The sequence below is a fragment of the Salvelinus sp. IW2-2015 genome, unplaced genomic scaffold, assembly GCF_002910315.2.
Source record: "Salvelinus sp. IW2-2015 unplaced genomic scaffold, ASM291031v2 Un_scaffold995, whole genome shotgun sequence".
Taxonomy (NCBI): Eukaryota; Metazoa; Chordata; class Actinopteri; order Salmoniformes; family Salmonidae; genus Salvelinus; species Salvelinus sp. IW2-2015.
The window spans coordinates 282,965-310,231 of record NW_019942677.1 but is presented as its reverse complement, the minus strand read 5'-3'; the positions used below and the strand labels follow the sequence as shown (position 1 = coordinate 310,231).

Below are 27,267 nucleotides of genomic sequence, written 5' to 3'. Positions count from 1 at the left end.
ACACGGGCCTACGCAGACGGGAGAGTGGAGAGAGAGGAAGCAGGGGTGAGGACAGCATTTAAGGGAAGGCATTCCTCACCCGTCACCCCTGTCCCCCTTATCAGTCCTACACAGGAATTCCCATTTGTAGCAAGGGGACTTAAAGCTTCACAACACCCCTCAACTCGTCCCTGTCCCAACCCATAGACTATGTCAGCTGCTCTGGAGCTAGGGGACATACAGTAGAGCCACACCCTGGAGAGTGTGTGTGTGTGTCAGAGGATGTTTCTAATTCCAGTCTTTTCGGGGGCGTATCCGGAATCTCAGCTGTCTCCCCACCCACCACACACATCCTCCCACACACACCTCGTCGGCACACAAAGCATCCCTAAATACACACGTGAATTCTGCTGATCACATAAGAGCACGTCTGCAGATAGTATGGCGGTCTATAAAAACATACTTGATAAACAATCTGACTTGCCCGAACATGGGCCAAGACGCCACGTGTACGGAGAGAGACTGGTAATGTCACAGGCCATTTAAAACATCTCCCTATCCTCCTTCTCCTAACTCTTTCTCTCATCCCTTCCTCCCTCACTTCACGCCTCAGTGCTCAACGATACAATTTCACTAATCTGACAATACACCACCCCCCTTTTTACACACACAAATCTCAAGCATTATGACATCATCTCTGTGGATTGGGCTATTTTTTATTTCTCTAAACTGGGGTCTGGTGGGGGGATGGGATGGTGGAGCAGTCAGGCTAGTGTGCTTTCAGGGCAGACCGGCATGTTTAGGCTTGAAATGACCTGGGCGGAATCCATTACAGCCCAGAGGAGAGAGGGGACATAGAGGGGGAGAGGGAAGGAAGGAGGGAGGGGTTGAGAGAGAGAGGGAGGAAAGGAGAAGAGGGAAGGGGGGGGGGGATGGGGCAAGTGGGCTCCCTGAGTGAACGAAAGAGGATCTTACGCAAAGGGAAGTCTTGCTCGTCCCTGTCTGCCCCTCTCTTTTTCTACCTCTCACTCACTCACCCCCCTCTTTCTAGCTCTCTCTCTTTTACCCCCCCCCCCAAATGCCCAGTTTGTGACTACACTCTCACTCATGCACATTCCATTAAGCTGTCTCCCTTCTCTTTTCCTATCTGTCTCTCTCTCTCTCCCTCAGCTACTCACAGCTCTTTCTCCTCTTTCCCCTCTACCTCTTTATCTCCTCTGTCTGCTCGTCTTCTGCCACACATCCATCCAGCTTTCTCTCATTAAGAGGGGGAAAGAAAGTGTGGGGGAGAGAGCGCGAGAGAGACAGAGAGAGGGTAGTAGTGGCCAACCACAATATTACGTGTCGATAAATCAAGAGTACAGAATAAGAGACAGGACAGGGAGGAAGAAAGAGAAAGCAAACTCAAAGAGAGAGAAAAAAACCTGTCTTGTATCCTCCCACACTAAGACACCAGCTGAACCAATCAGAAACCACTGTGCAGTAAGTCTAGCAACACACCTCCAGTCAGACACAAATAAGGCTCATCTTACATTGTAACATATTTATAATTATCAATTGATATATGATATGACAATATAACCAATCATTAACACAATCTACGTAAAAATGTCCCCAGTCAATAAACAGGAAGGCGGGTTTTGCAAACTTACTTGCTTACCAGTACTTCTAGTGCAGTGGATGTGACATAAAGCAAAGGAAAAAAAACATATAATTCATAGTAATGGTCTCAGCCAGAACGAACTACCTGTGTTGTACAGTACTCACGAAATCTCATTTAACATTTCACAATGAATGGAAACCAATGGAAAGTAGTAATACAATGGAGAGGCCCTGTCGCTGTATTCCTATTCAGCAAGACACAGCAAATTCCTATGGAAAGTTCGACAGTAGATTCCTATTGAGGGGCGGGAGTAGGCTAATTATTGTTGGCAGAGTTAGCTAGCCTAGTATCTCTCCTAGATAGCGAAGAGGATAGCTTGAAAAAAAAATGTTTAAAAAATAAACGCATGGTGTGCGATTCGCTTTGGTATCAAATTTAGCCCGGCGTCCATCACGGTGGTGATGGACAATCACGGTATTGTTTTCTCTACTTTCTTGCCCTTTGTGCTGTGGTGCCCAATAATGTTTGTATCATGTTTTGTGCTGCTACCATGTTGTGTTGTTACCATGTTGTTGTCATGTTGTGTTGCCACTAACTATGTTGTTGTCTTAAGTCTCTCTTTAGGTTGTGTTGCGGTGTCTTTCTTGTCGTGATGTGTGTTTTGTCCTATATTTTTTATCCCAGCCCCCGTCCCCGCAGGAGGCCTTTTGGTAGGCCGTCATTATAAATAAGAATTTGTTCTTAACTGACTTGCCTAGTTAAATAAAGGTTAAATATAAATAAATGGGGGAAAAAGATACGTCAAATAATACAATTATATTACAGAATGTTGTGTGTGCTAAATTTGCACGTACAAGACAAGCGCCACCACTACTATCCGCTACCTGCTAGCTATCTAGAGCACATCGGACTGTTAGCTTAAGAGGCCCACCGGACAAACTCTTTGGCCACTATACCTATTTTGCCAATTGGCCTGGTTTACCACACGGAGCCCTGCTGATCCGTACGCCGACGCGACAGCACGAGGGGGCCACAACAGACTTTCCTCCATCGCATCGTCCCTCTAAGGCCCTGCTGCTAGCTTGCTAGACCCGGCCTGCTAGCTGCCTGAAGCCACGCACTGGACTCCTATGATCACCCGGCTACGCATGACTCTCCCTTACGTCAATATGCCTTGCCCATTGCGGTTTTGGTTAGTAACTAACTACTGCTTTATTTCACTGTAGAGCCTCTAGCACTGCTCAATACACCTCCGTTAACAATTTAGTTCCACTTCCCACACACACAGTGACATCACCTGGTTTAAATGCTATTTCTAGAGACAATATTTCTTTAATCGTCACTCTATGCACAGGTTTACCCCCACTGTATTCACATCCTACCATACCTTTGTCTGTACATTATGCCTTGAATCTATTCTACCACGCCCAGAAATCTGCTCCTTTTACTCTCTGTTCTGAACGTACTAGACGACCAGTTCTGTTAGCCTTTAGCCGTACCCTTATCCTACTCCTCCTCTGTTCCTCTGGTGATGTAGATGTGAATCCAGGCCCTGCAGTGCCTAGCTCCACTCCAATTCCCCAGGCGCTCTCATTTGTTGACTTCTGTAACCGTAAAAGCCTTGGTTTCATGCATGTTAACATTAGAAGCCTCCTCCCTAAGTTTGTTTTATTCACTACCCTAGCACACTAGGCCAATCCGGATGTCCTAGCCGTGTCTGAATCCTGGCTTAGGAAGACCACCAAAAACCCTGAAATTTCCATCCCTAACTAAAACATTTTCCGACAAGATAGAACTGCCAAAGGGGGCGGAGTTGCAATCTACTGCAGAGATAGCCTGCAGAGTTCTGTCCTACTATCCAGGTCTGTGCCCAAACAATTTGAGCTTCTACTTTTAAAAATATATCTCTCCAGAAACAAGTCTCTTACCGTTGCCGCTTGCTATAGACCACCCTCTGCCCCCAGCTGTACCCTGGACACCATTTGCGAACTGATTGCCACCCATCTATCTTCAGATCTATCTTCAGAGCTCGTGCTGTTAGGTGACCTAAACTGGGACATGCTTAATACCCCGGCCATCCTACAATCTAAGCATGATGCTCTCAATCTCACACAAATTATCAATGAACCTACCAGGTACAACTCCAAATCCGTAAACACGGGCACCCTCATAGATATCATCCTAACCAACCTGCCTTCCAAATACACCTCTGCTGTCTTCAACCAGGATCTCACCGATCACTGCCTCATTGCCTGCGTCCATAATGGGTCCGCAGTCAAACGACCACCCCTCATCACTGTCAAACGCTCCCTAAAACACTTCAGCGAGCAGGCCTTTCTAATCGACCTGGTCTGGGTATCCTGGAAGGATATTGACCTCATTCCGTCAGTAGAGGATGCCTGGTTATTCTTTAAAAGTGATTTCCTCACCATCTTAAATAAGCACGCCCGATTCAAATATGTTGAACCAGGAACAGATATAGCCCTTGGTTCACTCCAGACCTGACTGCCCTTGACCAGCACAAAAACATCCTGTGGCGTACTGCATTAGCATCGAACAGCCCCCGCGACATGCAACTTTTCAGGGAAGTTAGGAACCAATATACACAGGCAGATAGGAAAGCAAACGCTAGCTTCTTCAAACAGAAATTTGCATCCTGTAGCACTAACTCCAAAAAGTTTGGGGACACTAAAGTCCATGTAGAACAAGAGCACCTCCTCCCAGCTGCCCACTGCACTGAGGCTTGGAAACGCTGTCACCGCCGATAAATCCACAATAATTGAGAATTTCAATAAGCATTTTTCTACGGCTGGCCATGCTTTCCACCTACCCCGGTCAACAGCCCTGCACCCCTCACTGCAACTTTCCCAAGCCTCCCCATTTATCCTTCATCCAAATCCAGATAGCTGATGGTCTGAAAGAGCTGCAAAATCTGGACCCCTACAAATCAGCAGGGCTAGACATTCTGGACTCTCTCTCTTCCTAAAACTATCCGCCGAAATTGTTGCAACCCCTATTACTACCGTGTTCAACCTCTCTTTCGTATCGTCTGAGATCCCCAAAGATTAGAAAGCTGCCGCGGTCATCCCCCTCTTCAAAGGGGGAGACACTCTAGACCCAAATTGCTACAGACCTATATCTATCCTGCCCTGCCTTTCTAAGGTCTTCGAAAGCCAAGTTAACAAACAGATCACCGACCATTTTAAATCCCATCGTACCTTCTCTGCTATGCAGACTGGTTTCAGAGCTGGTCATGGGTGCACCTCAGCCACGCTCAAGGTCCTAAACAATATCATAACCGCCATCGATAAGAGACATTACTGTGCAGCCGTATTCATCACCCGGGCAGACTCAACAGCCTTGTTTTCTCAAACGATTGCCTCGCCTGGTTCATCAACTACTTCTCTGATAGAGTTCAGTGTGTCAAATCAGAGGGCCTGTTGTCCGGACTCTGGCAGTCTCTATGGGGGTGCCACAGGGTTCAATTCTCGGGCCAACTCTCTTCTCTGTATACATCAATGATGTCGCTCTTGCTGCTGGTGATTCTCTGATCCACCTCTACGCAGACGACACCATTCTGTATACTTCTGGCCCTTCTTTGGACACTGTGTTAACTTACTTCCAGACGAGCTTCAATGCCATACAACTCTCCTTCCGTGGCCTCCAACTGCTCTTAAATGCAAGTAAAACTAAATGCATGCTCTTCAACCGATCACTGCCCGCACCTGCCCGCCCGTCCAGCATCACTACTCTGGACGGTTCTGACTTAGAATATGTAGACAACTACAAATACCTAGGCGTCTGGTTAGACTGTAAACTCTCCTTCCAGACTCACATTAAACATCTCCAATCCAAAATTAAATCTAGAATCGGTTTCCTATTTCACAACAAAGCATCATTCACTCATGCTGCCAAACATACCCTCGTAAAACTGAACATCCTACCGATCCTGGACTTCGGCCATGTCATTTATAAAATAGCCTCCAACATCCTACTCAACAAATTGGATGCAGTCTATCACAGTGCCATCCGTTTTGTCACCAAAGCCCCATATACTACCCACCACTGCGACCTGTACGCTCTCATTGGCTGGCCCTCACTTCATACTCGTCGCCAAACCCACTGGCTCCAGGTCATCTACAAGTCCCTGCCAGGTAAAGCTCCGCCTTATCTCAGCTCACTGATCACCATAGCAGCACCCACTCGTAGCACGCGCTCCAGCAGGTTTATCTCTGGTCACCCCCAAAGCCACCCCCTCCTTTGGCCGCCTTTCCTTCCAGTTCTCTGCTGCCAATGACTGGAACGAACTGCAAAAATCACTGAAGCTGGAGACTCATATCTCCCTCACTAGCTTTAAGCACCAGCTGTCAGAACAGCTCACAGATCACTGCACCTGTACATAGCCCATCTGTAAACAGCCCATCTATCTACCTCATCCCCATACTGTATTTATTTATATATCTTGCTCCTTTGCACCCCAGTATCTCTACTTGCACATTCATCTTCTGCACATCTACCATTCCAGTGTTTAATTGCTATATTGTAATTACTCGCCACCGTGGCCTATTTATTGCCTTACCTCCCTTATCTTACCTCATTTGCACTCACTGTATATAGACTTTTTTTGTTTTCTTCTTCTACTGTATTATTGACTGTATGTTTTGTTTATTCCATGTGTAACTCTGTTGTTGTATGTGTCGAACTGCTGTGCTTTATCTTGGCCAGGTCGCAGTTGAAAATGAGAACTTGTTCTCAACTAGCCTACCTGGTTAAATAAAGGTGAAATAGAAAATAAAAATCTGTAGCACTGTCAAAGTTGTAACGTTACAAAAAGACAGCAAACAAGCACACACCAGCCACGAACGATGTGTTTACAATACCGTGTTGTAATAAGGCATTATTTATTCGACCGAATGGGAAAACGTGTGTGTGAGCATTTGAAATAAGATCAGGTTTAAACGAGCAGCATCAAAAAAAAAAAAGGTAAATATTTTTGATCGATGTTATTAGCAACTTCTGTGGTAGCTAGCTAGCACCAATGCAACCAGCCTGAAAACAATGACCAGTAGAAACTGCTGTAATTTTAAATATTCTTAGCAATGATTTAGGAATCCTTGTGAGTAGGTATTAGCTAGGTAGCCACTTGTTTGCCTACTGAAATTGAACTATTAGCCAGCAACTTAACCCTGTTACCCAAAGCGAACGTTATAAGCAGCTAGCTAGCTTCATCTGGCTAGTGAGGCTTGGTTATGTGTTGTGAAGCTAGCCACAATAGGGGAATTTGCTGTTCGCCTTCAAAATAAAAGTCCCCCTTTAAAGTGACGCAGAAGGTTACAATTGGTGGAATCATGCCATATTTAGGCTAGATAATATGAAACAAGGTTGGAATGTGGAACATTGAAATGGTTTATCAGTCTACTCGGTTACACGCACAGACCACAACTGTGAAGAGTTTACGCAAATATTAGCATTGTAGCTCTTACCTTGGGGACTGTGACTGTGTGAAATCACCTCCCCAGTCAGCCTATTGACATTCATATTGCACTGTACAGCTCTACCTAAGGATTGGGGAGCAATGAAATGGGGTATCAGTCTACTCAGTACCCAAGTACTTTATTCCCAAAGTCCTCAGTTATCAGACTCCAAAACATCCACACAGTATTGTTTTTCCTCTGGAATAGTGTTCAATACACATAGTAGGTTGACTGGTACAATACATGTTGCTCAATTCACAGTGGTTTCAGAGTCCCGCAATAAGAGATACGACGCTAATCTTCTCTGGCTATCACTGAGTAGACTGATACCCCATGTCATTGATCCACAATCCATAGGTAAAGCTGTACAGTGTATTAAGTATGCCCCCAATGCAATTCTAAAGTCTAATACGTCCAGTGTGATTTCAACAGATTTTTGTCAAATTAACAAATTGTATTTTGTTGATTTTATATAACATTCCAATCTCGTTTAGCATGATCTATTCAATTATGGCATAATTCTACTATTTGTATTAATTTCCGTCACTTTCAATGACATAGGTTTATTTTGAAGGTAAACCACAACATTCCACTATTGTGGCTTATCCTTATTTTGACTAGCTTCACATAGATGGGTCCGACCACCATTAATCAAATAAAAACTGTCTTTAATAAATTAGGGGTATTTTTTGGATGACACCTAGCTAGATAGTTAGCTAATTATAGCTACTGAAACAGATGTCGTTTTGCTATGTTTTTGGGGAAGAACATTGTTTGCATCCATCAGGTAGCTAGCTTTTTTATGACCAGCACTGTCCAGAGCTTGGGGTAGTGCAGGTGCGCGAGACAACTTTACCAGCGTCATAGCATACGTTTCGATGACTCGTTGTGACATATGAAATACGAGTGATAGTGTAATCAATGTGTAATAACTACATAAAACATTTATGAACGTTTTAAAGTATTATGTCACGTGCAGTCATATTATGTCCTGATTGGTCAACAAGCTTATATGACACGTCAAATAGTGTTAGTTTACGTTAAAAAAAAATTGACACGCAAAGACCCAAACGGCGTTCCATAGAATAAAATGCGTCAGAAGTAGTGCAGTGCTGCTGTGACTAAACTCTTCTCTCTTCCTGGCTCTAGACCTCTGTGTGTTACCCCCAGCCATGATCAACTGGATCATATCACTCTCCCCTTCCTTGCATGTAGGCTCACCCAAATACCCTAAGGTAACATCTATAACACACACCTCCTCAGTCCCCATACCCCCTCTTCTGATCTCCAGTGACTTGATAAAGAGGAGAGCGGGAGGAGATGGGATACACCCCCCCCCCCCCCAAACGGTTCTATAAATACAGCTCGGAGCCAGCGGAACGACTCGAGTTAGGAGGGGGTCACACACTCCATCACAACACCGTCCACACAGCCCACAGTAGGAACGGAGTTATGAAAGAAGCGTCGCCCGACCAAAATCCTGTTTGATCAAGTGCTAATACAAGCATGAAGGGAAGGAAAGTAGTGCGACAGCAAAGTTGAAGCTGGAGTTGATTTGTAGAAAAGAGGATGCTAACAGTACACACACGTCATGCTGTAGACATAGTCCCAGACAAAGAGAGACAAGAATACAACGAATCTGCGCTAGGAGATGAGGCTTAATACACAAAGTTCAACAACCAAGAAAGGTCAAGTACTTTCCTCTCAGATCTCTCCCAAGAAATGACTCTTATGTAACTAAAGGCTTTCAAAAGGATCTGTGTTAGTCAATTGCTTATTTCAACAAGACACACTAATACTTTTAGAGGTCAGAGTCAAGCACCAGCTGATAGGTTTTAACAAAATGGCCGCCAGAGAGAGCCGCAACTGTGCAATGACATACAATGTCAGTTAGAATTCTATGCACAATATTTGCTGAATATAATTCAAACCAAAGAAATAACTATAGCTTCACAATACCCATTCCTGGACTGGTTCTAATATCTAATAAGTCGTTAATGCAATATTTCCCAAATGGTGGCTTGTGGCTAGATAATACTGGCGTTGTGGCTATAAACTTAGTTTTCCATTCTCTGAGGAATCACATGAACATTTAGAAGGCTGTTCATCGATGCCGGCACCAAAAACACATGCCAAGCTCTCGCCTAGCAGGCTGTACTACCATAGCTGGCTCTACCCAACTTACAAATCTCTGAAGACATAATGCCCAAAGACATTACACGGTGGGGTAACCAAAACAGAAACTTATCAGAGAAGAATAGCAAGACAATACAAAAACATATTACAATAGGGTAGCCATAGAAAGATAATTACTTCCAGGCCTGTGTAAAGAGTAAAAATGGCCGCCGGCCCACCCATCACGGAACATTGACGTCCATTCTAGTCATTCCATTTCCATGACAGTAGTAGAACATTCACAACAATAAACATCAAACTCGTTCTTACCTTGAACTCGTGCAGCTGCTGCTTGATGTTCTCCACCTCTGTCCCCACCACGCCCTGTGCGTTCAGCCCCTCCTCTGCCCGTCCCAGCAGCCCTTGCAGCTCCGCCACCTTGGCGTAGAACTCTCCCACCTTCTCGGCAGCCACCTCGATCTGTCCCATTCTGGCCTGGCCCCTTTCGGACAGCTTCCCAGCCTGGCGGCTCAGGGCCTCAGTCTCTCTCCTCAGGGCGAGGAGATCGGGAGACGACCCCTCGCGCCGGAGCATGGCGGTGCAGTCGCCTCCGTGACCTTCGAGCTCCGACCTCAACGTGGCCAGGCGAGCTAGGAAGGCCTGGACAGCATCTGCCTGCGAGGCAAGCGAGTCGGCGTCGCGCCCCACGGGGCTCAGCGAGTCTAGCTCGTCGTCCAGGTCAGCCAGGTGGGAGAAGAGGTCGCGCACCGAGGACTGGACCTCGCCCACGCCCTGGAGACGGGACTCCAGGGTGGAACAGCACTTTTCAATCTTGAGGGAGAGGGAAGGGAGAAAGAGAGAGAGAAAGGGGGGAAGGAAGGGAGACAGAGTTAATAATGTTAGCAAGTTGGAAGTGGCATGGTGCCTTGCTGATGTAACGATATGATATAAATACAGGGACAAATACAATTAACTAGGCTACATGAGTCAGCATTTTATCTCTGTTTTGATGACTCACTTTTTTCTCATTAGCAAGAGAGTTAAGAGACAATTATCTAATCAATAATGGTCAAATGTAATATCTCCTTACCATGCATCTGATGAAATACCGTATTGATTTGTAAGTGAAACAAGTCTAAGTAACTATATATGGCACATTTGGTAACTATACCTATCAATATACAGTACAATGCTTTTGACTCGTTGGTTTACATTTCAGTATGGTGATGAGATGGTCTGAAGCGTTCGAGCTGTATAATGACCATATAAGATCACTGGAACTCCTCTGTCAGCTAAAAAAGACATTCTGTTCTCTTTCAACTCACACACACTCAATGACCCGTGCTAAAATTGGCTCCTCCTTTGTATCAGTCACACTCCAGGGTGAATAGATTGGCTGTGTTACAATACTCATAAATGGCTTTCTTTCCTTGTCTCCTTCCCTCATTTGTCCACTAATGTAATTGTAAAGGACATGTAAAATTGATAAGTCCAATAGAGACAAACAAATGGTATCAAAAGAGAAAAGGAGTGTCTATGAAATATTTATACATGAAATACACTGTATACTAAATCCCTCACACATCTTCTCACCTTTTCGCTGACGTCTCCAAACTCTCTGTCCGTGTCTCGGGCCTGCTGCTCCAGCCTCTGTCCTCCCTCTCCGCCACCCCCTGCTGTGTGGGGTGCGTCCTGCACCAGCCCCTGGGCCAGATCCCTCAGGTAGGCCACCTGTGGCTGCAGCGAGTGCAGCGTCTCCTGCTGGCTCCTCAGCCGCTCCAGGCTCTTGTTGCTGCACGCCTGTGGGCCCAGCGCCTCCTGCACCTCGATCTGATGCCGCGCTGCCTCCAGCCTCCTCTCTACCGCCTGCCGCCCGTCCTCAAACTCCTTAAGTCGACCCGCTAGCTCTTCCAGTTGGGAAACACGGTTTTGGAGGTTTTCTGCCAGCCGGTCGACTCTACGGTTGAGTTGGGCTTTTTCGTCGCGTACGTCTTCCTCTCCGACACGGCAGTGTTCCAGGAGTTGGTCGGCCGCAATGTTTAAAGCCTCCAGGAGGGGGCGACGGCGGTCTACATCCAAACACAGCTGCCTGGACTTCTGCAAAGCCTCCTCCAGGGCCGCAGGGTCTAGGGAGAGCTGGATGTCAGCCTCCCGCTCCTCGCACTCCGCCACCCAGGGTGTGAGCTCGGCGCGGTGCTGCTGATAACTCTCGGCCTTGGTCAGGGCGGATTTCATCCGGTTCTGGCGTTCCGTGATGCACTGGTTGAGCTCATCCCAGTCCTGGCGTAGGGCGGTAAGCCGGGACAGTAAGGCTGATCGTTCTTCGCCGCCGGCGGGTAGCGAGGCGAGCAGGGAGGCCCCCTCGGCCTGGATGAGCTCGTAGGGGCCACGTTGGCTGGCCACCCCGCGATGAAGCTCCTCTTGCTGGGCAAGCAGGGTCCGGATAGCCTCGGGCTGGCAGGGGAGGGAGTCGGCGGTAGAGTCTCTTTGACCACTCTGGTTGTCCAGCCAGCTCCGCAGCTCCTTGAACATCTGCTGGAACTGCTGGGTGCTGGAGAGAGCGGCTTGGAGCTGGGATAAACCGTCCGCTGATGGAAAGAGAGGACAGAGGATTTTAATGCTATTCCTTAACATATGTTTTGATGAAGAACATTCAACCTAAGCCTGAGAGAGATTATAACGCTGGATTGAAAACCTTGACAACTAGCCACAATGAGACCAAAACCCACCCAAAAACATACCCGTCCCCTTCACATACAAATACTACTGAAGCCAACAGAGATTCATACAAACAGAATTAAGATGAACACCATAGACAAGACAGAAGACTCACCGGCCCTCTCCTCCAGACTCCTCAGCGGGCCACTCACGCTCTCCAGCCTCTTCTTCAGCTCGTCTCTCAGGTAAGGTTCAACCACGATGGCGCTCAGCTCGCCGCACAGCTTCTCCGCCTCGCCCAGCTCTTCCCTCCTCTGCTCCAGCTCAGAGCGGATCTCGCCCGTCTCCTGCAGACGCCGTTTCAGGGCCTCGGGCTGGGCACTGAGCGAGGCTTGGCCGTCTAGCCGCTCGCCTAGCGCCCCGACGTTGACCGAGAGGTTCTTCAGCAGGGCCTGGTATCGCTCGCTGGTGCCCTGGGCCTGGTCGATGTGCTCAGAGCGCCGGGACAGACGTTGAGTGAGGTCGTCCCACTGCTGCGAGATGGAGCCAAGCTCGGACCGGACCTCCGCTAGGTCCTTGGCATCCTGCGGGGAGGCGTCGCCACCAGACGGGGAAAGGATGCCCTCGGCCGCCTGGGTGAGTTGGTCGAACTGGGGCCGGCGGGTCTCAAACTCCCGCAGCATGAACTGTGGAGGACGGAGGGAAGGGAAAGAAGGGGGGGGTAAGAACATCATCCATCAACGAGGAATCATTTCTACATTTTGGCTAGTACAATTGATCAGTAATTGATCAGAATGCGGTTGGTATTGGTTTATGCAGATTCAAGAACAGAATTGGCAAGTTGTGAACCATCTATTGTGACATTCTTATTCATTATTTTGCATGTGTTCAACACAGTTAACATCCTCCATGTACCTGCACTTGTTGATTCTGGGTGTTCAACATGTTGGGGTCGATGCTCAGGGGTCCCAGCACACTCATCATCAGCTCCTTCTCTTTGAGCCACGGCCCCAACTGACTGGCTGCTGTGGCAAAGCTGCCCAGCCTATCAGCACAGGTCTCCAGTTCCACCTGCCGCTGTACTGCCGCCTCATTGGCCTTTGCCCAGCGGGAGTCTTAAGTAAATAGGAAGTGAACTTTGGAGTAAAAAACAATAGCAACTATTGCTTATATATATATATATATTTAAAAAATGACACTAACAAACTAGTGAAGAACCATAAAAACAGTGAAACTGATGAGTTCCATGAGTGACATTCCAAAGCTGAAAAATCCCAATAGAAACAGTATGAAGGCCATTTTCATCACAGTGGAGACCAATTATTTTGACTTGCTCATGCACGCACGCACACACACCTCCTGTATATAGCTCCATTCTTGTGCATTTTACTCCTCGAGTTACCATTTAATTTGTATTATCATCATCTTTTAACTCTGCATCGCTGGGAAGGGTTCGTAAGCAAGCATTTCACGGTAGAGTCTACACCAGTTGTATTCGGCACGTGTGTCAAATAACATTTGATTTGACACACACGGCGCTTAGAAATAAGCAATTTTTCTCTTTCCTCATGACTCATGCACTGGGCATCCAGCAGAGAGAGTGAGTCTTGGATCCACATGGCTTTGAAATAAAGCCCTGTGTGAAATGTGTGGCGAAAGGAGCTCTGCCGTGTTCCTACCTTACATATCACAGGGCTATAATCAAGTCAGGGGAAAAATATCAAGTATTTGAAGGTGATGTTAATGACAGAGTCATCCCACTCATGTGCTGCCTAATATTGATCTTAACCAACCACATGTTCTTTACCATTCAAGCTGTGAAAAGCTCTAATAACCCTTGCTGACGCAAATCATTAAATCTCAAATAACTACTATATTAGCCTGTCTTCCCATCTACAGCGTTGGTTTTCTTACCCTCTGAAATGCACCTCGCTTAGTCAAACCTCAAAATGGCTATTATTTGATTCAGGGCCAAGTCCTATGTAGATGTCCATGCAAAGGACATAGGCCTACCTGGTTCCTCATGTTAAAATGTGTCCCTTACCCCAGAACTATTCAAAATGTCTGACCCTATTCATCCATTCCAGTGCCACTCACCGATCTCCTTCATTTGTTGTCTCCAGGTGTCTGCCTCTGGGGAGTCTGGGTTGTCTGCTATCAGCTTCTCCAGGGTGCTCTTCAGCTCCTTCACCTTCCCAGAATGCTCTGCCAGCTCAGACAGTAAGGCCTAATGGACAGAAGAACAGCTATATCAGTACGTTGGATACAAAAAGACAAGGATAAGCATGTAGAGAGTAAGCAATAGAGAGTACCATATGTTTATGTCAGCTAGGGGGTGATCACACTTTGATTTTCCAATGCAGCATTAATGACCAATGACAGTGTTTGACCCGAGTCCAGACACGTACCTTGTTCTCCTGGGCCTGGGCGCGTACCACCTCCGGTTTGGAGGGGGAGGCGGCAGTCTGGCCCAGGTGCAGGCTGTTCTCCCGGTCTCCCAGCCAGCGGCTGAGCTCCTCGGTACTCTGCCTGGCCTTCTGCCTCAGCTCCAGAGAGGTCTCCTGGCGCCACTGTCGGTCTTTCAGTTCCTCTCCCAGCTCCTCGTAACGACCGTTCACTTCCGCCACCGCAACCTGCAGCTCTGTCAGATCTGAGAGAGAGAGGAGGATTTATCAATCATATTCAATCCAATTTGATTTGTGTAGTGTTTTCCATTTCGCAGACGTAAAAGCAGAGTTGACAGTGGAAAGAAAAACTCTTGAAAAGGTTTACACTGAAGTTATTTGGTTAATACTATCCAGAGCGACAGAATATTAGTGACAACAAACGTTTTCAACGGTGTTAGACACTGCAGTAGCACACACAAGAAGCTTACAGACAGAAGACAGACAGAAAACAGATAAATAATGAGCATTTTTGGGGGGGAGCGAGCAAGTGAGAAAAGCAGATTGTAAATCAAGCTGTGACGTCCACAAGTTGTAAGCGCTGGAGGGCATCTCGTATGAGGAAGGAGGCCAGAGACGATTGGTTTTGGATAAGGGAGTGAGGGTGAGCTCACCTTTGCATGTGTGAATGCCATTGACACTGCTGGGGCTTCCTGCACCATTGACCTGGGGAACACCTGGGAGAGGGACACACTGCACTCAGACAACTACATACATTGCAACGGACACCAGCACACGTTCATGGACAGTACAATAGAAAAACACTGCTAAGCATATAAACACACTCAGTCTCTGGCTTTCACACACACGGCTTAGCATGGACACCGCTACATCTAGAACGCGTGTTCACGTTACACACACTGATAGCATAGACCTCAACACACACACACACAACATACTCACAAACAGAGCTTGGATGAACTTGGACATACAGGTAGCTGGACACACACACACAGTTGTTGGCAGTTGTTTCCCATTCCCCTTACCTGTCTTGGTCTGGGGGGCTGTGATGTTTATGATAAGGGTCTCCAGTTCTGATCCAGTCTTGTTCAGCTCCAGAACCCGAACCCCTTGGGCCTTCCAGTCACTCAGTAAGTCCTTAGTAAAGAAATGGTTGAACGTTATTAATGGCCTTACATAACTCCTCAATGAATAATCACATGGAAATATCATTCTGAATCACTATCATGCTTTGGAATGTATTCACCAGTACACTTTGAAATCTAGCAATACCTTAGAACGAGTAAATTATGTTTCAGTGATTGATTATACTGTTTGTTGCAGGAGTGTGATTAAACCATGTAGTCATTTAAAAAAAAAAGACACACACACCTTGAGCTGCTGCACTCTCCTCTGCAGGGCCTCTGTGTTGACGTTGGGCTCTTTGAGAGGCAGCTGCTCCTGTGTTGTCTGGAGCCACCTGAGGAGGGAGCCAGAGAGAGACCGGAACTGGCCCAACTGCTGCTCACAACTCTGGATGGCGTTGTACCTGGAGCGGGAAGGAGACAGAGATAGAGGAGGGGAAGATGATGGGATGGCGAGAGAGAGGAGAAGAATTAACAAGAACAAAAAGAGAGAGAAAAATAGAGAGATGTAGGGATAGAAATTGAGACAGTGGGAGAAAAAGAGAAATAGGAATGAAGAGAGGAGAACAAAAGTAGGAAAAAGAGTAAAAGAAAGAGAGGAAGAGATTATTTTATTTCAATCCCATTATCCTTTCAATATAAAAAACACACAGCCGCTACATTAACCATCACATGCTTCATGTCACAGAAAGAGAGAGGGATGCAGTTAAGGACAAACCACTATCTCGTCCATATTTGCCCAAGTCTATAGTCTCCTCAGCCTTCACCCTTGCCTTGTACTTGGTCTGCCCCATGGCAACTGCTTTGAAAACTGACTGCAGTGCATACAGACGAAACAACCATTTTATAACCGTCTGGGTCATTGAAAGTGTGTCATTTACCTCCTGGTCAGTCTGCGTAAGCGAGAGCCCCTGTTGTATGACCGATAAATGCACACTGAACTGTGCCCACTATAACCCAGGGCTTATTTTTAGTAACCGCCGACCACATTCACTCCTGTGCCATCAGCTAACACTGTCCACCCACACACCACTGTTGGCAACACACAGCTTTCAAAGGGGCCAGGGCTCCTGTTAAGACACATCCTGCACAGGCCTAATCCCTCACTACATGTATAAGCCGCTATGGGAGCTTTTGCGATCTTTTGCTAGACGAACAGACAGTCCAATGGTATTCATAAGAGGCCTGACATAGAAATAGAAACACTAGACAGGACATTGCCAGTCATTCTATTTCTATGAGGCCAGACTCCCTTGTGGCAGGCTAACTCACTAGCCACGCCACATCAAACCAGGGCGGCATGGCAACTGGTGCTGCCATACTGGAAGGACAAAGGATCCAGCCTATTAACTAATTAGGAGTGTATTCAAAGTTATCCACCCAGCCAATCACAGTGGGGGGGTTCTGCTTGTCCACTCAGATTAAGATTTGTGAAAATCTGGCTTGGCCTGCTTTGTGTATGAATTTTTAAGTCATTAGTGTGAAGAGAAATGTCATGAGTATCATATTTCAGACTGTAATGGTGGCAGTAATGTGATAGTGTATCAAATGAACAAAGAATATATATAAAGCCCTTTTACAACGTGCTTTACAGATACGCAGCTTAAATCCCCAAGGTGCAAGCAAAGCAGAGGCAGAAAGAAGTCTGTGTTTTATCTAGCCATCTCCCTCTAGTGGGATTGGTGCTGCACTACAAGCCTAGGTGCACCTAGAGACCTCCCTTCGATTTTGTATTCGTCTCGGCTTTGTGTATTATTCTAAGGCAGTGCTTACCCATTGTGCAGGGTCAATATTATCATATTTTTATTGGTTATGGTTCCTTGCATTTTTTTGCAGGGCTGTTCAACAGTGAACTGCAAAGCCTTGCATTGATTTTGGAATGGTTTTGGCTCTGTTTATTCTAAGGCAGTGCTTACCTTTCATTGATGTTGGTTTCCAGTCGGGCGAACTCATCGGACACCTCTCTGACATTGTCCAGTAGGGTCTGTGTGCTGGTCAGGGCCTTGGCTTGGCTCAGGTCTGTCCCCAGCTGGCAGAAGGACTTCAGTTGACCTGCCTCCTGCTCCTGCTCCGCTCTCACCTCCTGTAGTAGTAAGGCAGATACAGATATGTTGTCTGAAGGTAGCAAATCCTCCCTGAAATCTCTTACAGCATAGTCCCTTGTGCCTCTCTGTTCAAACAGATATCTATGTCTCTGTAACATTTTTATCATCCTCTCACCTCTATGGTCTGCGACACTGATTTCTATGGTTCTGCAAGATTGTCCTCCTCTCACCTTACATTAATATCTATGGTCTCCCCGACTGATCTATGGTCTGACTGATGTCTATAGTTCTGGAATTCTGCTATCTACAGTGGTTATCATAAGTATCTCCCCCTTGAATTTCTTCACATTTTATTGTGTTACAAAGTGGGATAAAAATTGATTTAATTTACATTTTTTGTCAATGATCTACACACAATACTCTGTAGTGGAAGAAAAAAAATCAAACATTTTATAAAGATGAATGAAAAAAACAACAACACACTAATATACCCTGATTAGACAAGTATTCACCTCCGAGTCAATACATGTTAAAAACACTATTGGCAGCGATTACAGGTGTGTCTCTTGGGAAAGTCTCTAAGAGCATTGCACAATTGGATTGTGCAATATTTGCCCATGATTCTTTTCTAAATTCTTCAAGCTAAATTCTTCAAGCTCTGTCAAGGTGTTGGGGATCATAGACAGCAATTTTATAGATGTTCAAGCAGATTTAAATCAAAACTGTAACTTGGCAACTCAGGAACATTCACTGACTTTTTGCTAAGCAACTCGAGTGTAGATTTGGCCTTGTGTTGTAGGTTAATATCCTGCTGAAAGGTGATATCCTCTCCCAGTGTCTGGTGGAAAGCAGGTTTTCCTCTAGGATTTTTCATGTGCTTCGCTCCATAGAATTTTTTTTTTTCAATTCTGAAAAACTCTCTAGTCTTTGCCGAAGTCAAGCATACCCATACCATGATGAAGACACCACCATGCTTGAAAAAAAGGAAGAAGCTACTCAGTGATGTGTTGTGTTGGATTTGCCCTAAACATAAGGCTTTGCATGTATTCCAAAAATTGTATTCCTTTGCCATGTTTTTTTGCAGTATTACCTAGTGCCTTGTTGCAAGCAGGATGCATGTTTTGGAATTTTTGTATTCTGTAGATTTTTTTTCTTCTGCTTTGACATTATGGAGTATTTTGTGTAAATCAATGAGCAACATTTTTTAAAATCACAATTAAACAATTTAAATCCCACTTTGTAACGCAACAAAATGTGAAAATACTAATTTCTCTACTTTCAGTTATTTTACATATTTTTGTGCATCAATAACTATAACTTCCAAGTCTAACAAATTGCAAATTAATCTTTAATGATAAATGCGGCTCTATACCAATTTCTTTTCAATTGTATAGATAGACCAAACTTTTTTCAAAAGTGTATATATATATTTTTTCAACTACCTTGACATAAAAACTCTTATTTTCTACAGCGCAGGGGATAAAAAGAACAATGTACTGCCTACGCATCGTTATATAATAATTGTTCAATATCTGTGTTTGGCTAATGTACTACATATTTTACCGCCTCTACGGTTCTGGAACACTGATATCTATCATCCCGCCCCTCACCTCTATGGTTCTGGAACACTGATATCTATCATCCCGCCCCTCACCTCTATGGTTCTGGAACACTGATATCTATCATCCGCCCCTCACCTCTATGGTTCTGGAACACTGATATCTATCATCCCGCCCCTCGCCTCTATGGTTCTGGAACACTGATATCTATCATCCCGCCCCTCGCCTCATGGTTCTGGAAACACTGACATCTATGCATCCCGCCCTCCACCCTATGGTCTGTCTGCTAGTCCTCCATACTGCGGTCAGCGCGTCGCGGCTCAGAGCTCTCAAGGCAGGTCTGGCAGAAACCCTGCAGTTCTGTACTCAGTCTCTCATAGTTCTCCCAGCTTGGCAGGAGCCCCCGAGCTCACCTCCCCTCTCGGCCTGCTTGGCCTGTGCCACGGCGTACCGTCTGCGTCAGGCTTCTAGTGACGCCTGGAGCCCGGAGGCCGTGGAGGCGTCAGAAGCTCTGTAGCGAGCAGTTTGGAGAGAGAGTCACAGGTGCCTCCACACTTCCCTGTCTGGATAACAGCTCCTTGCGTAGTTTCTGGAACAGAGGGAAAGTTGGTTAAAATAAGCAGCTTCATGAACACAACTGCAAAGTGGACAGTGGAGGTGTGTAATTAGATGTGAAGGGAAACGTGTCAAAGAGATAAAATGTAAAAGAAAAACAAGTATCATAGCTGCAGACTGTTCCATAGTAGACTCCCTGTATTTCTACTTATGTACCTGATTCTGTTTGAAGGGCGTCCTGGACACCTGGGCGGTAGGTTGGATGGCCCGGGGTCAGCAGCAGGCCGTCCAGCCAGGCTAGCAGGCCCTTCAGCCCTCCTGGACACTGACCGACTGGGCTACGGACGCTCTGAGCTGCTCACAGCCCGCTCCGACACGGACTCAGACAGAGAGCTGAACCTCTTCTCCAGACCATCTGCTCACGAGATAAGCGAAGGTGAGAGAGAGTCTGTTCGTTGTGGTTACTTTTTTTTTTCCCCCAATACGATAGCAAAATCCATTATGATTTCGTGTGGACAATGGACTATAAATGGACGCTCAACAGTATGAGACATGGGGTATTAAGGTAGTAAGTGGTCATTACTGGAGAGCCACTGTATGATCTCTGAGGATATAGAGGAATAGGATATTCATTGATATGGGGGAGTGGATGAGACATATAGAAGGTTATGAACGGCAGAACAATAGACATTGTTGTGAGCTAGCGTACCTGCAGTGCTGGTAATCTCAGCAGCTCTGAGAGTGGGGGATTCCCGTGTGTTGGCCAGCTCTCTGCCTGACCTCCTCACCTTCTCCAACTGGACTGACCTCTCTGCCAGCTCATCCTGCAACAGCTGACCAGAACACAGGGAGAGGGGGGGTGAAAAAGAAAAGGGGGGAAAAGGAGGAGAAATGTTGAGGTGCGGGGAATAGAAAACAACAGTGTTCCATCCCCTCAAAGAGTGAGATGCCGATGTCTCCGCTTTCAGTCACATGTATATACTGTATTAAATAATTCAGCATATTTGCATACCCCATCGACCGGCGGTATTTCTATGCTCACCTGTACGGCCCGCAGTGTGTTCTGTAGTGTCTGTGTGTCTGTCTCTCCGCTGGGTCCGGCTATACTCTGGTTCTGTTCCTGGGCGCTGAGCCAGGTGTGGAGCGACACAGCCTCGTCCTGGTACTGCTGGTAGCGCTCCAACAGACCCGACAGACGCCCGCCCAGATCTGAAGACTGGAGAGGGAAGACAGGGGGGAGAGTCAGTAGGCATAGATCGATGAAAATGAACAGGTCACTATCTCTACTATGAAAGTAGATCAACGTCCAATATCTCTACAGCCCACTTCTGGTTATCGATTGATTGTTAGCTATTTAAAAAAATAATGTAAAATAATGAACAAGGCTAATATTTCAAAGGGACCTTAACTGACTAAAGCACGTCTTTCAACACAATCCCTGCCCTTTTGGATATACCTCTACTGTGCATTGGTACACAAAGCGCAGTAGTAATGAAGAATAGAATCCCCCTACTCTATATGAGACCCACCTTGGTGTGCAGCGCAGTGTAGCGGTGGTTGGCGTCCTGTAGCTTGCCCGTGACCAGCTGCTTGGTCTCCTCCAGGGCTGGGTCAGACCCTCCTACCTTCTCCAGAGCCCCCTGGACAGAGTCCAGCACCTTCTGACCAGAGATGGAGACAAAGCGCAGGTCTGCCTTGTGGCAGATCACATCTTCCGCCAGCTGGAAGACAACAGGTTCCAGGTCAGTTTGATACAGTCAAGAATGTGTTCAGTTMCAAMGTTTGAAACRGTARAYTTAGYRTCTTKAGTATCATGACTGTGTGTATACAGCTGACAGTAGGAGTGAATATTGYTACCARCTGCCAATATAAACYCTGAWCTATTGTTACAGTAAGCCTATWTKCTTGCATCTYGCTCATGTAAAYCATCTCTCTATGGCTATGCWATGTAGCTTTYYYYYWAMCYMMMMYWRKWYWRGRAAARYCAAAAAACAACATRTACCTTCTTGTGCTCTTCCAGTCTCCCCTTCAGGCCCTGTGCGTCCGTCTCTCCTTCCCCCAGGGAACACAGCTCCCCCTCACTCTGTTCCAGCCAGGTCCCCAGGCCTCCGTGCTCCTGGAGGAACTTGGCCAGATCGTCCTTAAGGGCCTCCGAGCGCCTCAGCCTCTCCTGGCAGGCCCGCAGCTTCTCCTGGTGTTGGGTCTGGAGCTGGTCTAGCTGGTCCCGCAGACGGCGTTTCTCCTCGGCTGACACGGCCGAGTCGGGCTGGTCCAGGAGGGAGCGAACGTTCTGGGACACCTGCATCAGTTGGGCCTGCTGTGCCTGGAGCTGCTGGAGCTCCGCCTGTAGAGGGGTCAAAGATCAAAGGTCGTATATGGTCACAGTGAGCATTAGTGAGGGTTCATCTCAATAGATTTAACAGGCTTTGTACAGACAGTGCCAAGTCAAATTCAAGTACTTTTTCTAGCACTAATATTTATTTTCAAGGGCCATCAAATTTGTAATAGGTCATATTATGCAATTGTTTCTAGTCGCCACCAGATGGCAGTATATCGCCACAACCTCATGAGAAAAAAATAAGTTAAATGTTATTTATCACTATCTTACAAGTTCTACTCAATACTTTGTTTCATTACTTATTTACTTCATCCATGAGTGGTAAGTCAGTACTGATGATTTCGTCATTTGAGTAGTGATGTGCAGAGCTTTGGGACATGCCTACTGGTGAGGCGGGTGTGAGGAAAACGGCACGTGAACGGTCACCAGGACGGCATGAGCATGGCTGCCGCATGATAAAACGGAATATTGCAGAGCACCCCGCGAATGAGGCGATTGGCAGAAAAGGTCTGGAGGTTGTTGCAGAAAACAAGTCAATGTAGAAGCGGCGCCAGCGCAGGGTGCAGCGTTGTGTCTTTCCCCCTTCTTCAGCGCCGATTCAGCCATGTTCGCAATGCCAAAGTCTGACGCATTTTTTGCACCTTACATGGTGTGGGTTGGTTGGGTCCAGTGATGTAGTGGTAAAAAAACGTGGATAAACTATACTAAACAAAAACATAAAACGCAAAATGTAAAGTGTTGGTCCCATGTTTCATGAGCCGAAATAAAATATACCAGAAATGTTCCATATGCACACACGCGCTTCAGCAGGTATGTTTCACTGGTCATCCCCAAAGCCAACACCTGCTTTGGCCACCTTTCATTCCAGTTCTCTGCTGCCAATGATTGGAACGAATTGCAAAAATCACTGAAGCTGGAGATCTCCCCCTCTATCTTTAAGCATCAGCTTACCGATCACTGTACCTGTACACAGCCAATCTGTAAATAGCACACCCAACTACCTCATCCCCATATTATTACTTACCCTCTTGCTCTTTTGCACCCCAGTATCTCTACTTGCACATCATCTGCACATCAATCACTCCAGTGTTAATGCTAAATTGTAATTATTTCGCCTCTGTGGCCTATTTATTGCCTTACCTCCCTAATCTACACACTGTGCATAGATTTCTCTATTGTGTTATTGACTGTACGTTTGTTTGTTTAACTCTGTTGTCTTGGCCAGGTCGCAGTTGTAAATGAGAACTTGTTCTCAACTGGCCCATCTGGTTAAATAAAGGCAGATTTGAATCTACATTTGCCTGGCATTTTAACTATCGATGTGACGTTTGGCGGTGCCTAGTCAGTTCTGTACCTGCCTGGCTGAGTGGCAGTGTGGGTGGAATGAGCGAGCTCGCCTGGCAACCACAGCGCGAAACACGTGAGGAAATGAATTTCTAATATTTCTCATAAATATATTTGATCAATATCTGTTCTCCTCTCGTTTTACTTTAAAGTACTTTTCAAGTACCAATTTGAGAAAATGTCTGATTTTCAAGGTATTCCAGTACTTGAATATCAGAGTACCAAATTCAGGTACTCTAAGCACCTTAGAGCGGACCCCGTCTTAACTGGAAAGGAGATTAGGAGAGGAAGCTACCTTAGTTTATTGGGAAGCACGCTGACTACCATTCAATAACCTGTGCCAAGCACCTAAAAAGGCCATTTTAGAGGCCTTTTCTGCAGTATTATGTTTCATTCTGAACACATTTATACACATTGTATACCACAACAACAAGAACAAAATGACTTTCGTAAATAAACAAAGAGCGAGGAGAATGTCTGACCTGGAGCATGTCGCTGTGTGATTGTAGACCTCCCTCTGGCGATGTGGAGGAGGACGAGGAGAGGTGGTCAGTAACGGTCACCCCAGGCTGGTCGAGCGAGGAGAGCTCCTCTAGCAGCGAGTCGATCTGGCCACGTGTCTCCTGCAGCTCCTCTACTGCCTTCGCCTACAGGGGAAGAAAATACAGGGGAAATATGAGAACAAGACCAAACAGCACAGATCAGGGTGAGTGTATATTTCTACCAATTAAAATGCAGTCAGGGAATGAAAGGCCCTTCACCATAATTGACACAGAAACACAAAGGCAAGCGCTTTTCCTCTGGGTTAATTGCCATACTGTAGCTATTTCCGTAGTATTCTTTTCAGTAATCAAAACAGTACCCATAAAGATACAAATTAAACAAATCGTCGAAACCCTTACCCTCTGTGTGTTCTGTTGGACGGTGGTGCTGATGGCCGTGTCCAGCTGGACCAGGGAGGACTGGGCCGTGTCGGTCAGTGCACTGTACTGCTCCTTCATACGGGACAGTGCCCCCTGGAGGTTGGCCCTCTCCTCTGGACTCAGGCTGTCACCGTTCTCCGCCAGGAACTCCTCCACCGAGCGGATGGTCTCTGCCACGCCCTCGCCTCTGGTCAGCAGGTCCTTCTGTACTTCCTGGGGGAGGGGGAGAGAGAGATGGAGAGGGTCAGATATAGAGGGGTTACAGGTAGTGCAGCATATTTCTCTGGAGCAGAGTATACAAAATTGCATGTGTAGAGAAAGGAGAACCCGTTAAGACGCTCTGACAGTTTTAATGTCGTCTAGTTCCTATAACTGTGGATCCTCAGAGACCTAGCATGGTTGAAACCTGGCTACATTAGAGATCCGGGAGCAACTAAACAACGTGTGGGTTATCTCCTTACTTGAGACATGGTGGTCGGAGAAAATCGGAGTTTCTCACCTTTAACTCCCTCTGTTTCTGCTGCAGCACATTCACATCACCTGACTCTGCTCCCGCTCTTTGATTGGCCAGCATGCTGGCCGCTCCAGCCAACCACATCGTGAGGCCTTCCAATTTTTGTGAGCATTCTGCCTTCTGCTGCTGCACCACCTGAGAGCCACATATGAAGGTCGAAAGAGAGATGGATGGAGGGAAAAGGAGAAATGCAAGCAGAAAGAAAGTGTGAGAAAAGTAATATTGCCCGTTTTGCTTATAAACAGTGGTCAGTCCATAACAATGAATCAGACCCCTATTGTCGTTTTCCACTCAGCTAAGCAGAAGCACACAAACCCCAGATATTTTTACACTTCTCTTCACCACCCATTCACACTTCCTTGTTTCTAAACCCTTTAAATGTCATCTGTGCACACTTTGCCAGACTTTGAGCAGGATGTGTCCAGATTCACACAGACAGACAGATTCAGATATAGAAACAGCAGCATCATCAACAGGTCAGTCAAGCCAAAACAACAATACACAAAGACAAACAAACAAATGGTGTCCTCATATGCTATTCGTTCCTTTCTCCCCGTATCGTACAACAGGGGAGAGGAAAAAAGGAAAGCATTCAAGCCACAGCTTGGGCTTCTCTGACTGAAATCTCTCTAGCCTTCTCCGTGGAGGCATAAGCGTATTTCCTTCTGTGGCAATCTGGAAGAGCAAGGCAGACATGTTATTTCACACAGGTGTTATACAGGGACACATGCAGAGGACAAAACACGTTTGGCATAGAAGCCTGTGGTGCGAGTCGTAACATCAGTCACTATACTATGTCTTAACTTCCGCAGCAGCGGTTGTTTGCCAATCTGATGTAAACCTCATTTAGGCGTATGGGTGGTTGTGATGGTGAGTTTGCAAAGTTAGTACAGAATATTTACCTTGATGGATATTATTAATAATATGTATTTGAGTTTGCCAGTTACAAAACATATGTGATAAAAAGTGAGAATTTAAACAGTGATAGATAGCATGACCACAAAAGTTATATGGTAAAGTATGCTATTACTGATGATTGAATGTATTGAAAATGTATTTGTGAGTATTTTAAACGTGCATTCCACCACTCCAATGGGACTGTGGCAACATAGCCAGTGGTTTGCAAACCTCTCTCTCCCTTGCACTCTCTCTCTCTCTTTCTCTCTCCTTCTCTTCTTCTTCTTTTTCTTCGCGTCTGCGCTGCCTCTCCTCCTCCCTCTCTCTCTGGGCGGCGAGGGCGTCGGTCTTGGCGTGGGCTTGGCCAGCGGCTCGGTGGAAGCCCCTCTGGAGCTGTTGCAGCTGCCCCAGGAGGTGCCTGCTCTGTTCGGGAGCCAGGTCCTGAGCCCGCTCCGAGATGAACACCTGGATGTCAAAGGCCACCGTGTTGACGTCATTGGAGCGGGCCGAGAGAGACGACTGCAACTCCTGAGGGAGAAAGAGGAAAGTAGAGAATGAACTGAGGAATAGCTGGACATGAAGCAAAGTGTAGGCTGAATCCGAACAAAGGTCAGTAATTGGACACTTGAAAGTGCACAAGAAGAGGGTACAATATAAAACTTGAAGTATGGGGTGAGTGTGCTAACCTTGCACAGCTGGAGCTGTTGTGTGAGCTGAGCAGGAGTCTCGCCCTGGGTTTGCCCATCCATTCCTGTAATGTGTGCCTCAGTCTCCTTCAGCCAGGAAAGAAGATCCTCTACTCGCCCTCCAAGTGACTTCTGTTCTCCAGTCAATGCCTCCTGAGAGAGAGAAACAAACAGCACTGATTAGCAAAGGGTGACAATAATGGATTAAACACCAAAAACACACAGATTTCATATATCAATCTACTATACCAGGGGTATTCAACTCTTACCCTACGAGGTCCGGAACCTGCTGGTTTTCTGTTCTACCTGATAATTAATTGCACACACCTGGTGTCCCAGGTCTAAATAAATCCTTGATTAGAGGGGAACAATGTAAAAATGCAGTGGAACTAGCTTTGAGGTCCAGAGTTGAGTTTGAGGGCACTATACTCTTCTATATACCATTACCGTATATGCGTCTCTGTGTGCGCGCAGCCCCTGCAGAATGTTTTCAGAGAACCCTCTGGCAGCCTCGTAACCTCGAGCTAAGCTTCGGCCATCCTTCTCCAAGGCCAATAGTAGCTGAGGTGGGACTTCCGGTGGGCGGGGCTCCAGCAACTGCCAAGCAGCATCCACTGCCTTGTTGACCTGGGGTTCTAAATCCCGAAGTTCTAGATCCAAGGTCTGAGATAATAGAGCGTTTAGTCAAATTTGAAACCTAAGATTTCAATTGTGGTAACATCCTAGATCATTCATTTTCAACAGGTACCAAATCTCTTACATCTGTTTGTTTGATGATGTCATCAAGAGCAATGAGGCTGCGACCAATCGACTGTTGCTGCTGCTGCTTGACGCGAACCTCGATGTGTCTCACCATAGAGAGCAGAGCCACAATTTGCTGGTCACGTTCCAGGCATTCCTGGCGGAGCAACGAGGACTAATGGAAAGGGAATGTCACATGAGCATCAGTCTGAATGGCATTTTTCCAATAAACAGAAACATGGATATTTGACAGCTTATTATTGGGTTACACAATACAGATAATGTATGAACAAGTACAGACAATTTG

General features: G+C 46.3%; 1 protein-coding gene across 1 annotated transcript in view; it reads right to left on the bottom strand.

Moving 5' to 3' along the window:
* LOC112069370 (microtubule-actin cross-linking factor 1, isoforms 1/2/3/4/5-like) overlaps positions 1 to 27,267 on the bottom strand; it is a 278,447-nt gene that overhangs the window by 59,271 nt on the left and 191,909 nt on the right. The window contains 26 exon segments of the mRNA XM_070438520.1: positions 9,502 to 10,002; positions 10,765 to 11,759; positions 12,005 to 12,515; positions 12,745 to 12,944; positions 13,927 to 14,056; positions 14,238 to 14,479; positions 14,888 to 14,950; positions 15,260 to 15,371; positions 15,606 to 15,762; positions 17,275 to 17,441; positions 19,504 to 19,551; positions 19,734 to 19,782; positions 19,784 to 19,829; positions 19,832 to 19,877; positions 19,880 to 19,932; positions 20,227 to 20,350; positions 20,560 to 20,733; positions 21,047 to 21,238; positions 21,520 to 21,861; positions 23,682 to 23,846; positions 24,102 to 24,335; positions 24,622 to 24,771; positions 25,765 to 26,061; positions 26,220 to 26,372; positions 26,667 to 26,882; positions 26,980 to 27,135. Coding sequence (XP_070294621.1) covers positions 9,502 to 10,002; positions 10,765 to 11,759; positions 12,005 to 12,515; positions 12,745 to 12,944; positions 13,927 to 14,056; positions 14,238 to 14,479; positions 14,888 to 14,950; positions 15,260 to 15,371; positions 15,606 to 15,762; positions 17,275 to 17,441; positions 19,504 to 19,551; positions 19,734 to 19,782; positions 19,784 to 19,829; positions 19,832 to 19,877; positions 19,880 to 19,932; positions 20,227 to 20,350; positions 20,560 to 20,733; positions 21,047 to 21,238; positions 21,520 to 21,861; positions 23,682 to 23,846; positions 24,102 to 24,335; positions 24,622 to 24,771; positions 25,765 to 26,061; positions 26,220 to 26,372; positions 26,667 to 26,882; positions 26,980 to 27,135 — 5,523 coding nt within the window.